The sequence below is a fragment of the Lissotriton vulgaris genome, chromosome 1_1, assembly GCF_964263255.1.
Source record: "Lissotriton vulgaris chromosome 1_1, aLisVul1.2, whole genome shotgun sequence".
Lineage (NCBI taxonomy): Eukaryota > Metazoa > Chordata > Amphibia > Caudata > Salamandridae > Lissotriton > Lissotriton vulgaris.
In genome coordinates this window covers 378,455,676-378,468,695 of record NC_141685.1, presented here as the reverse complement: position 1 = coordinate 378,468,695, position 13,020 = coordinate 378,455,676, and the positions used below count along the sequence as shown (strand labels likewise).

The following is a 13,020-nucleotide window of genomic DNA, read 5'->3' as shown; positions in this document are numbered from 1 at the left end:
AGATTTTTCTACTGGAGGCGCTTGGTTGTTAGACAGAGCAAGAGCTCCATATCAATTGTCTAGAGCTTTTGGCAGGATCGTTTCAGGTCCAGTGTTGGACGAGGGACAGAGTTCGCTCGTGCGTCCTGCTGGAAATGGACGTCTCCGCGGTGAGTTACATCAACCACCTAGGAGGCTCTCGCTCCCAATCCCTAGCGAACCTGTCAAAGGAGTTCTGGAGTTTTTGCTGAGCTCACCATATTTCGGTGACAGCAAAATACCTGCCAGGCCAAGCCAACCAAGTCGCGGATTGGCACTCCCAGCATTTGCAGGACTTCAGTCAGTGGAAGCTGGATGCTCGGGTCTTCCGGTGGTTGGCTGGCCTCTAAGGGGCCCTTTCTCGGTGGATCTGTTCGCGTCCCGCTTGGACCACCAGCTTCCGAGATTTTTTAGTTGGAGGCTGGACCCTCTAGCGCATGCAACAGAAGATTTCTTGCAGGAATGGGGTCAGGAACGGAGTTACGCATTTCCTCCATTCTCCAAGACTATGCAGCTGGCAGCTCAGGTCCGCTGTCAGGAGGCGGAGGTGGTGCTGGTGACACCGCTTTGGAAGTACCAAGTATGGTTTCCAGTTCTTCTAGAACTTTCTTGGGATTTTCCAATCCTACTCCGTTTCCTCACACTCTTTGGAATCCGGACGGAGAGCAGCATTACATGGTCGCCCAGGGCACTCTCCACCTCATGGCTTGGCGCCTTTCAGGCGACGCTGGTCGCTCTCAGGCCTTTCGGAACTGGCTGAAACTCTTATCAAAGGCATGGGCTAGCAGCACCTCAAAACGGTATCGGTCCGCCGGGACGAAGTGGCTACGTAAATGTAAATGTACAGGAATTTATATAGCGCAAATCACCGAGCGGTTTCTAAGCGCTTGCTTAGGGAACCCGTCCTGGTATTCCCCTGTGAGATAACCCCGGCAGGGTATCTGCAAGGTGAAAGCCAGGCATCCCGCCGCGAGGGGCCGTTGTGGAGATTAAGCAAGCTATTGCCCAGAGTCACAGAGTGGGTTGGTGTCTTCGACGGGTCCTGGATGCCGTGGTCGCAGGAGTCATTCTGAATTTTTGGGCAGAATTGGGGACAGACGACCTAGTGTACAGAACCATCAATGCTATGCGTTCTGCTATCTCAGCGGGCCATGCCCAGATTGATGGTACTCCAGTGGGGGAGCATCCCTTTGTTTGCCGACTCTTGAGGGGTAGTCGTCTGTCATTAACCCTTGAGCCGTGTTACTCTGTCTTGTGGGATGTTAATGTGGTCCTCAACTTGTTTCTTTCTTGGCAGCCCATCAAATATCTTTTCCTTGAAAGAGAAATTGGCTAAAATGGCAATGTTATGTTTGGTCTCGCAGGGTTTCGGATGTGCGAGCACTAGACATTTCTGCACGAGTTTTCTCCCCGGATGGGGTGACTTTTATGATTGGACGGAGCCCGAAGTCTGCTTCTAGAACTATTTTGTATCCGGTCTTTGCCGATATGCCCAAACTTTGTGTTGTGCAGTGCCTCAAGGCCAACGAGGACTTAACCTCAGAGTTACGCCCCATGAGCGAAAGGCAACTCCTTATTGCTTTCATGAAACCGCACAAAGCAGTCTCTTCCCCCGCCATTGCTAGGTGGGTGCGCTGGGTCATGCAAGAAGCAGGTATAGACACAAAACAGTTTGGTGCTCATTCAGCCAAGGGTGCGATGGCTTCGAAGGAGTTTTCTCTTGGAGCTCGCTTGGAAGATTTGATGCAAGCCGCGGATTGGTCTTCGGATTCCACCTTCAAACGGTTTTATTTCAAACCAGTGGTGGATATTGCGCATTTGGTGGTAGTTAAGCTTTAAACTAGCATAATTAGAGCCTCCGGTCCTGACATAGAATCGAAATTTGCCTAGCTTAGTAATGGTAAGTTTCAATTCTATTAAGGACACAGAGGAGAGGATTATCCCCCCACGGCACGGTTGTGCGAACCCGCCCGTATGGCGGTAAGTAAACCTTTTTCCTTATGCCTGTATGATGGATATATGACTGCTTGCCTTTATGAATATTCTGTTGTTGATGTTCAGCCTTTACCAGAAACTTTACATGGTGTTTTTGTTTTAGGACATGATGGTTCCAAACAAGACCAGTGATTCTGATGCATACGAGCGAAGAAAGAGGAGGGACAACTAGGATGGAAGGACTTTCGAAGGCATACTGACACTAAGGAAGGACTAAAAGACGGTGTTGCCATATAGACTCATGGGCATTGTAGTCTGGCTCAGACTTGTTGTACTTTGTGTCCATTTCGATGGTATTTTTACCCTGATGGGGATAAAAGTTAAGCATAATCTTCACCTCCGCGTTCTTAATAGAATTGAAACTTACCGTTACTAAGCTAGGCAAATTTAGATTCATCCATAAAGCACTGCCTTTGGATGCTCGAAGTGAGAACCTGGATGCGAAGTTTGGGCATTTTGAGTTGTGTACTGTGGCAAACAGATCTATCTCTGGAAATCCCCATTTTTGAAAGTAGAGAAGAAGGACTTGGAGATGAAGTCCCCACTTGTGTACTTGCTGCTGTGTCTGCTGAGCAGGTATGCAATTGGATTGTCTACTCCTGGAAGGTGTTCTGCTAGGAGATCGATTTGCTGATGAATAGCCCAATTCCAAATGCTTTGTGCAAGGCGCGACAGCTGGAAAAAGTGTGTCCCTCCCCATTTCTGCAGATTTTATATTGCTGTCATGTTGTCCGTGCAAACTAAGAGTCTTGCCTACAAGTTGGGTTAGAAAAGCTTTGAGTGCTAGGAACACTACTAGAAGTTCCAGGTAGTTGATGTGGAGACATTTTTGATTGTCCGACCACAGCTCCTGTACTGTGTAATGTTGAAAACGGGCACCCCAACCTGTTAACTATGTGTCTGCTGTCTGCTGTCAGTATAGTCTGAGGAATTGGGTCTATGAAAGGCTGCCCTTTTGCTAGTTTCACCACTGCAGAGATCGATGGGTGCAGCTGTCTACCAACACTAGATCAGTTAACAGATTCTGTGATTGATTCCACTGACGTGCTGGACATTCTTGCAGAAGACGCATGTGGTGCCTTGCATGAGGTACGATTGCATTGCAGGGTGCCATCATCCCCAGCAGCTGCAAGAAGACTCTGGCTAGTATTGATTGATTGGGTGGAAATTGTAATATTGTGGCCTGAATATTGTGAATCCTGGCTACATTGGGAGTGGCTAGAGCTTTGAGAGTGTTGAGGGAAGCTCCCAGTCAAGATACACATGTGAGATTTTTGTGCATTTATTGTGAAACCCAACTGATGAAGTAGGTGTACTGTTGTCTGAGTGTCTAGTATACAGTTCTGGTAAGTGCCCGCTTTGATAAGCCAGTCATCCAGGTAAGGAAAGACATGTATACATTTTCTTCTGAGATGAGCGGCTACTACTGCGAGACATTTGGTGAACACTCTCTGTGATGTGGAGACGCCAAATGGAAGTACCTTCCACTGGTAATGTTTGCCTGGTATCACAAATCTGAGGTATTTGTGATGAGCGGGATGAATTGGAATATGAAAGTGGGCGTCTTTTAGAGCTAGAGTAGACAAAGTCGCTCTGTTGCTACTTGTTGAAGAATTATCACGTGAAAGTGCTCTGATAATATGTATTTGTTTAACTCTGAGATCTAGAAGCTTGTACTTAGATGGTGGTTTAGCATGGATATGCCCTGTGTCAGGGGGAATATACAGTTTTTTCTGTTTCAAATCCAATTTAAGAGGTAGAGTGTATATGTTTGGATTCGGTTGTGTTGTAGGCAAGTCTTTGCCCTTCGGCACCAAAGCTTTCAGAGCTGAGCCGGAATGTCCTTTTGGTGCGGAGGGTTTCGACTCTGAAGGTTGTTTATTGGGTTCCTGTGTCGAAGGTTTTGGTTCCGAACCCATCTTGAATTTAGGGCTCGAAGGTTTCGGCTCGGAAGTAGGCTTTGGCCGACTAGGTCCCGAGCCGGAAGTTTTTTTTTTTAGAGTGTTTCGGGTCCAAAGCCATGAGGCGGAGCATAAGAAACCTCTTCTCGTGCCGACCTTGTCCTTGAGGCGGAGGTGGTGCCGAAGCCTTAGATTTTTTTAGGGACGGTAGGAGGGGGGAGAAGGTGTTTTCGGTACTCACGTCCCCGTGTCCCTGCGGCACATCATCGTCTTCGAGGTGGATCTGTAAGTCTGATCTAGAGTCAGACGCAGCTGAAGCCAGCACTTCCTCTGCTGTCGATACCTCTTTCTGTTCGGAACCTTCAACTAAGAGGTCCAGTGTGACATCCAACCGCTGCATCTCTCGACATTGAGCCAGACGATCACAGAGAGTTTTCTTTGTTCTGAAGAATATGCACACATCGCAGTCTTACTCTTTGTGCTCGGGGGACAAGCACAAATTACACATCGGGTGAGAGTACGTACGCGGATATTTACGCGTGGCACAGGGGACAGAATTTAAAAGGAGTCCTTTCCATCGACGAGGAGCAGAGCGGACGCCTATGGGTCGGAAGGCCGCCTGCAGATCTTCCGGTCGAAATTTTGAAGTCTTGAAATTCAAATCAAACTTTGGAAAGAGAAAGCGCATTCGAAAACATTACAGAGAAGTACGCACCGAGGGGGAACCCGATGATCGATTCCAAAGAGGAGCGCAGCAATACCCGTCTGAACCCGATGGCGGAAAAAACAATCTAACAATGGAGTCGATGTCCATGCTCACTATCACTGAAAAGAGGAGTCACCTACATCATGACTGGAAAGACTTCTTTGAACAAAAACAACTTGCAAACATCCAGACCCAACACTAGATGGCATGAGTATGCAAAGCATGTGATCTATAGCTCACATGCCTCGAACATAGTATTTTAAATTGCAATCTAACAGTTTAATTTACTTCATCAGATGAAAATAATGGCAAATGATACACATTTTGGGACAGGACAGCTACAACTGTGTGCCTTCTATGATGCCCCTATCAACTTCCCTTTAACATTATTTGATCAAATGAAGATAAACATGAGAGCTCTTCAGTGATTATTATTCTGCAAAACGCCTCACTCACCTCCTTTGACTCCGGTAGAGATGAGAATTGGAGGGAGACCATCTTCAGGAATAAGATTCATTGCACTTCCAACTGGACTTCCGACCTGAGTAATACTCCCAGAGAAACCGGAAGTGTTCTCAGTCTAAGAAAGAAAAGAATTAACAGAAAGTGAGTGAAATGAGCAAGAAAGGTAAATAAAAAAGCATTTAGGTAAGCGATAAGGTTCTTAATTGTTTAACTACAACAGGAATAGAGTTCACATTCAGTATTCACTATTTGAAAATGGACAAGGACATTTGTGGAATGACCACTTGAACAAACTAATGCACAACACAGGCATACAATTCCACAGATAATCAAGGCCATACTATCAGAACATGTAGTGGAAATGTGCTTGTTAACGCCTGGCACCATGTTATATTCAATCCATGCAAAATAATCACCTTTGAAATGAAAAACAAATGCTTGAATGTAATTACTGAGATCATTTTCCAAAAATAATTTTGAGTTGTTGTCCGCAAAACCTATTTTTTCTGTCCATTTAAAAAAACCTTTGTGTTCATACGTCATTTCCCAACAGTGACAGATGGTTGTTTTATCAAATCAGTAGTTGTGATAAAAATAAAAAATTCAATAACACAGCAAACAGTACATTATATATATAGAAAGCACTGCCAGTGCTACAGATCTGAAGTTTTGACATGTTCCCAGCAGTACAATTAATTAGTCAATCATTAGAGGGAAATGAAACTCCAGTATGATGAAGTGACCTACTTTTCGCCTGAGGAAGTTGCCACAGTCCTGAAGAATTTAAGTATTTTTTAAAAAGTTCTTATATGACAAAGTGCACTATGTTGCTGAAGAAAAAGATACCAAAGTGCTTAAATCAGTTAAAAAAAATTAGCATTGAAGATTCGAAGCTCTACGTGTGTGTGTGAATCCATACAAAATGCAGTCAAAGAATTAACACACGTCCTTCAGAGCCATACTCAGCAGACCTTTGTTAACATGCTTAAGGTAAATGACTGGAAAAGTCAGCATTAAGTTATAGTGCAGCCAGCGATGGTGCACACACAAACAAAATGAGCCCAAATAACTAGGCCTGAGTGAAATTTAAAAGACCTGGGGGAAATTTAAAGTGCGCTAGTGTCATTTTGGCAATTTCGAGTTACGAAGAGCATAGAACAACACGTACAACCAGAACGTGAGCAACTGTTTGCAGAAATTGTGTTTTTTGTGTATTTCTTAGTGCAAAATGCATCCTTGCATCCCAAAAATTATGTGAGGACGCATTTTGAGCTAAAATATATGGCTACATTTTGGATGTGTTTATTGCATAATTTCACATTTCCACCAGATGTATCTTATTTACACAAAAGCAAATTATGTGAATTTCTCACAACCCAACAAATAAGTAACCAGTGAAATACTGTGTATGTTGTAATACTCAGCAGGTTAAACATATTGTTTTTTAATTCATGCAAGACAAATTAAAGTAAATGACCCACACTCTAAAAATACGGCCCACTTCTGACAGGTAGACGTTTGATAGAACACTGAGGCAATGATGACCTTACTTACCACACTGAACATTTAAAATATGCATAAAGTCCTCAATAACAGTACAAGCCAGGTAACAGTGCAAAATGTCTTACTATGGAGGGCAACATGTATAATTAAGCAGCTAATATTGGAGAACAAGCACACAATCACTTGTAAAGTCAATAAGTTTCACTTATGTGAGATCTATTGTCTTTGTATATGCATTTTTAGGTCTAGACTGGCAGCGCACATGCGCTGCTCTGCGAGGTATGCTGTATCTGCGTTATGGGATTGATCCCCACCCCTTGCACGCCCCTCACCTTTATTATTATTATTATTATGTTTCTTATATAGCGCCTGAATCGACCCCCGAAGGGGTATCTCCGCACTTGCCTTGGGAACCCGTCCTGGCTTTTCCCTGTGAGATAGCCCCTACAGGGCATCCCCAAGGTGAAAGCCAGGCATCCCGCCGCGGGGGGGGCCGTTGTGGAGATTAAGCAAGCTTAATGCCCAGAGTTGCAGAGTGTGAACCCATGATTAGGTCAGGCACCGAAGCGAGAATTATCGAGTCCATGGACATTTGAGCTCAAGACCCTGCCGCGTCGGGAATTGAACCCTGGTCCTGGGTCTGACCTCTGCTTCAGGGTCTGCCTGCTCTAACCAGTGAGCCACACTCCTCCACTTTCATTGGGTCCCTTCAGTGTCTTGTCTAAATACGGTTCTTTTGTGTGGTAAATGGGTCACATTACACCCTCCTTTAATGGTGTGGTTCACGCCCATGGCGACTGCCGCACTTACACGTCTCATCTCTCCAAGGGGCATTTAGGTCACTTGAGAAGGACTATTCTTACTTTGCGTGGCCTCGGGGGTTGGTTTGTTGATTTTTAAGGATGTTCGAATACAACCACACACAAGCAAACATAAATTTCCCCATGGCATTCCATCCGCCGTAGCCCCACCCCACTTCTGCTCTGATCACTGCTTCTATCAGTGTAGTGACCACTTCCTGCCTCCATTCGTCATTACCTACATGGGTACAACATTTTGAAGGGGCTAACGAGTGTGGATATCGCAAGATCTGCCCTTCTTCATAATGCTATGCTGAGAATAAATTCATTTTGCCTTTCTGCATGGTGGGCATATGATAGCATTAGCTAAAAAATGTGCCACACAGAGGAATAGGTGTTAACTTTTAAAGTAGCCTTCACCATAAAACACATGCACTGTTGTGACCGCTGAGAAAATAGGACCACTATTGTGACCGCTGAGAAAATAGGACCCTCTGACGAACGCCGACATTACATGAGCTACGTGTCCCTTTCCTCAAGGCATAGTGTAAAGGAAGAGCGTGGCTTTCGTCTAATATTCCTAGGCCATAACGATTTCTAAGGCTAGCGCTGAGGTAAACTCCTAATTTCAGCCGTCTTTATATAAGGTATGCGCCCCATTCCTCAAGGCATAGTGGGGAGGAAGCGCAAAACCTTCATGCAACATTCCACAGGCTGTAATGTTTTATCAAGTAGCACTGAGGTGAACTTCTGTCAGCCCATTCACCTCGTTGTCACTAGCGCCATGTTTGTGGGCTAAACAAAGTACAAATATTCTTTCTATACTTCAGTGCCCTCAGCACATAACTTATTTGTGGAAACTATCTCGTCCCCACCTCCCTTAAGGAAATCAGGAGAACTCGGGTGGTTCCCTTCCTGTACACACCCATTGTGTAAATATAGGCAATTCTCCATTGTACACACCATATGGTACTAGAATTACGACTTCTAACACACCCACTGTAATAAACAGAGAGGACTATCTACAGTGTGTTTAAAAAAACCACTATTTGGGGGATACAAGCAAGCGTACTGAACGAGCATTGGTAATTACAATAAGCATTTGCAATGCAATGGGTCTTGTAGAACTGAAAGTTTGAGCTATTGGTGTTACAAATAATAATGCAACGCTAACAGCTAAAACCTTCAGTAATGCAAGGCCTACTGCATTGCAAATGCTTGTTTAGACCGGTTGACCGGCATTTGCAACATTTGTACTTATTTTTTCTTTACCATAAGCCATGTTGAACAGCAGCCTGGGCTGCTGTGCAACATCACCTAGGACGCTGCAAGCGTTGAGGCATCATACACTTATTTTATCCTTTTAGTTAAAGTCATGTTGCACAGCAGCCCAGACTGCTGTGCTATATGCAACAAAAAAATTAAAGAGCAAGCCACACGAGCAAGGTGCAGGGAAGGAGGGAGGAAGCAGCAACAACAGCAAGCGGATGTGGAGGAAGCAACAAGAGGAAGGTGCAGGGAGGAAGCAACAGACAGCAGAAGGAAATTGGAGAAAAGCAACACAAAGGAAATGCAGTGGAGGAGGGAAAGAACACTAAACAATGGACAGTGAAAGGAGGGGACACAAGCAACATGAAGGCGGTGCAGATGAGTAGCAAGGGAGCACCAGGACAACAGAAAGTGGGAGACGGGCAGAGGGGGACAAGCAACTTGAAGAAGGGAGTAAAACTAAAGGGAGGAGACAACACTGAAGCCCAAGGAGGAAGCAGGAAGGAGCAGTAGGCGCTGACCAATCAGAAGCAAGGAAAAAAGAACGATATGCAACCCAACCACTGGTAAGTATTGGGCGGGCTTCAAGTTCGTTTATAGCTTTATTTGAATTTTTTTAACATTGACTTTAGCTGACAGTGCAGGCAAAACCTAAAAATGAGGCTCATAATTACAAATGTGCATTCTAATGTTGAAGTTACCATTTTGTTACATTAATAGAAAACATTGCCTTGAAAGTGCTGCTAAAAAGAAACCTATGAATTACTGGTCTCTTAAGGCTATAAACAGTACACTTTTGTATTTTAAGGGTTCATAAATATCAGCAAAAGGCATTAGCGGATTATAAGAAACGCCTGCATCCAAGAATTGTTCACAAGATTTAAAAGCACTGTGATTTAACAATTGTCTTCAGTTCTCATTCACTTGATGTGTTTCAAGTCAAAGTAAACACAGGCAAGTAAAAAACACGTGATGTACTGTTTGTAAAAGGCAGAAACAAGCAGCCTCTTTGAGGAAAGATTGTTATCATGCCTTAATAGCTCTGGCATTAGGCAAGAACTTTTGATTTTACTAAAATTATATGTATAAGACACTTACCTAAAGGGACTTTCAGCCAGCTCCCTTCATCCACAGGCCTATTATTGGGACATTCATATTTTGCTACAGCCCACTAAGGGATACAGCATGGTGCAATGTGCCAGCCTACTTCAGCCACTGGCTAACTTGAGTTACAGCATTTTGCTCTTTCACAAGGAGCACATACACACACAAAGTAGTTCCTTTCAGTCCCAGTGATTTTTAGGTCTCGGCTTAGCGTACACTGCGTTGTAGTGTCGCGCAGCCGAGATTTTAAGTTTACAAGTATGGGGGCTTGAACCAGCCCCTCTTCTCCATTGACTGGCTTCCTAAACAGAGGCCAGCCATTGGAGGAGAGGGGCGTCACTCCGTTCAAGCCCCGTCTTTTTCGGATTCGGGGGTGTGTTTTTTGCAGTTTTTAACTCCGTGACATCATCCGTCACTCAACAGCAAAAAGCATGCCACCGAATGCGAAAATGGCGGCGCTTTTCTGATGCCATTTCTGAACGAGGGTATCAGCGACAGGGCTTCGCCACAACCCCCTCTCTTGTGGACATAAACCAGATATGATAACAGCAACTGCCGAATAAAAATATTGAGCAATTTTAAAACAGAAAAAGAAGTTGATGAATGCCATTGATATGTACCGTCTGCGTGCACTAGTTATGCATTGACCGGTTGGGGTGGCCGATTGCGCAGGTGATATTTTTGTGAGTCTTTCTCTGCCTCTTTGCACCACATCTGCCCGCCAATCTCTGCTTTCCTCTACCCCTCCTAATTTACCTCGTTGTCCCTCTCATCTGTAACAATGTGCACCCGCCTGTGTAATCATCACTGTCCTCAGACCATTCTTACCGATGTGCAGCCTTCCCTTTCCCCCTACAGTTCTTGTACATCATCCATGTTTCTCCGCCTCGCGTCATTTCCGGCAACACCTCTGAAATCAGTTGCCAAGAGCAACTGATTTCGGGCCACGCCCCTCACATACTGTTACCAGCATTAAACCCACCAACATTTGATATAATTGCGCTGAATTTTGCCTGAACTATTCCCCCAATTCCGTTAGCGGTTTCACCTCTGAGGGAGGGAGTTTGGCCTACCCCCCCCCCCCTTTGGTTGTGCTTGCTCTCCTGCCCCCCCCACGCTAGTTGTGCTTGCTGTGCTGCACCCTCGTTGCTTGTGCTTGCTGTCCTGCCCCCTCGTTGCTTGTGCTTGCTGTCCTGCCCCCTCGCTGATTGTGCTTGTTCTCCTGCCCCCCCTCGTTGGTTGTGCTTGCTCTCCTGCCCCCCTTGCTGGTTGTGCTTGCCCTCCTGCCCCGCCTTGCTGGTTGTGCTTGCTCTCCTGCCCCCCCTCCCTTGTTGTGCTTGCTCTCCTGCCCCCCACCTCGTTGCTTCTATTTGCTCTCCTGCCCCTGCCCCCTTGTTGGTTGTGCTTGCTCTCCTGCCCCCCCCTCGTTGGTTGTGCTTGCTCTCCTGCCCCCCCCCTCACTGGCTGTGCTTGCTCTCCTGCCCTCTCCTCGCTGGTTGTGCTTGCTCTCCTGCCTCCCCCTCGCTAGTTGTGCTTGCTCTCTTGCCCCACCCTCGCTGCTTGTACTTACTCTCCTGCCCCCCCCCCTTGTTGGTAGTGTTTGCTCTCCTGCCCCCCCCCGTTGGTTGTGCTTGCTCTCCTGTCACCTCGTGCTTGCTGTTCTGCCCCCTCGTTGCTTGTGCATGCTGTCCTGCCACCTCGTTGCTTGTGCTTGCCGTCCTGCCCCCTCGTTGCTTGTGCTTGCTGTCCAGCCCCGCCCTGTTGCTTGGGCTTGCTCTTCTGCCCCCCCCCCCCTCGTTGCTTGTGCTTGCTGTCCTGCCCCCCGTTGGTTGTGCTTGCTCTCTTGCCCCCCCCCTCGTTGATTGTGCTTGCTCTCCTGCCCCCCCCCCAACTCTGTTGTTCCTGCCCCCCCTCGTTGGTTGTGCTTGCTCTCCTGCCACCTCGTGCTTGCTGTCCTGCCCCGTCATTGCTTGTGCTTGCTGTCTTGCCCCCTCGTTGCTTGTGCTTGCTGTCATGCCCCCTCGTTGCTTGTGCTTGCTCTCCTGCCCCCCCCCTCCCCTCGTTGGTTGTGCTTGCTCTCCTGCTCCCCCCTCCCCCTAGCTGGTTGTGCTGGCTCTCCTGCCCCCCCCCATGTTGGTTGTGCTTGCTCTCCTGCCCCCCTCGTTGGTTGTGCTTGCTCCCCCCCCCCCCAATCACTGGTTGTGCTTGCTCTCCTGCCCCCCGTTGGTTGTACTTGCTGTCCTGCCCCCTCATTGCTTGTGCTCTCCTGCCCCCCCTTGTTGGTTGTGCTTGCTCTCCTGCCCCCCTCGTTGGTTGTGCTTGCTCGCTCTCCTGGCCCCTCCCCTGTTTTTTGTTGGTGCTTGCTCGCTCTCCTGCCGCCCCCCTCGTTGGTTGTGCTTGCTCTCCTGCCCCCCCGCTGCTTGTACTTGCTGTCCTGCCCCCTCGTTGCTTGTTCTTGCTCTCCTGCCCCCTAGTTGGTTGTGCTTGCTGCCCTGCCCCCTCGTTCGTTGTGCTTGCTCTCCTGCCCTTCTACTGGCATTGTAAATGACAATGCCATTTATGTTTTAAAAACAAAAACATAAATAAAAATGTCATGAGCAATGCCAATAGCTCTAACTTTAAGAATGCCGAGACCATTGCATTTTAATGCTTGTTACTTTATTACGTTACAGTTGCCTTTGTTTTTAGCGACTGATATGCTAGTAGGACACATTCTACGAGCTCACTCATGCACAGGGGCACATTCCAGCTTTATCAATGCCGGTCTCCTACTAATGCTGTTGTAAATTCATTTGGAAGTTACCTTTTAACTGATTGCTGCTATTTCACATCACACCAGCTTGTGTCCATTTGAAACTGTTTTTATAAAGTTATCTTTTTTGTAATGTGCACATAACTAAGTGTGTTTATAACTGCAGGCTTCATGTCATGCTAGTATGCATTTTTAATTGAGAACTACAGTCATACTTGTAAACTGTTTTAGTCTGTATGTCTGCTTGAATGGCTTTCTAGTTTGCTTTCAGTGCTCTTGTATGCCATGCTTACATTCAACTATGATATTACTAATTGGAGCTGTGCATTTATTCCAATTTTCAGTCTCATCAATCTTGCTGCCTCTTTACACCTCCTATCTGCCCAATATATATCCAACTTTCCAAAGCTATCACTATCTCCCTATCTAGGCAACCCTATCTGTCTCGAACTTTGCAACCCTATCGATCTCTATCTTTGAAACCCATGTTATCTATCTTTGAAACAC

General features: G+C 46.3%; 1 protein-coding gene across 1 annotated transcript in view; it reads right to left on the bottom strand.

Moving 5' to 3' along the window:
• The window catches only part of ZFYVE9 (zinc finger FYVE-type containing 9), a 656,288-nt gene that overhangs the window by 192,307 nt on the left and 450,961 nt on the right, over nucleotides 1-13,020 (bottom strand). Inside the window, exon 8 of the mRNA XM_086952440.1 lies at nucleotides 5,077-5,200. Coding sequence (XP_086808566.1) covers nucleotides 5,077-5,200 — 124 coding nt within the window. The remainder of the gene's footprint in view (nucleotides 1-5,076; nucleotides 5,201-13,020) is intronic.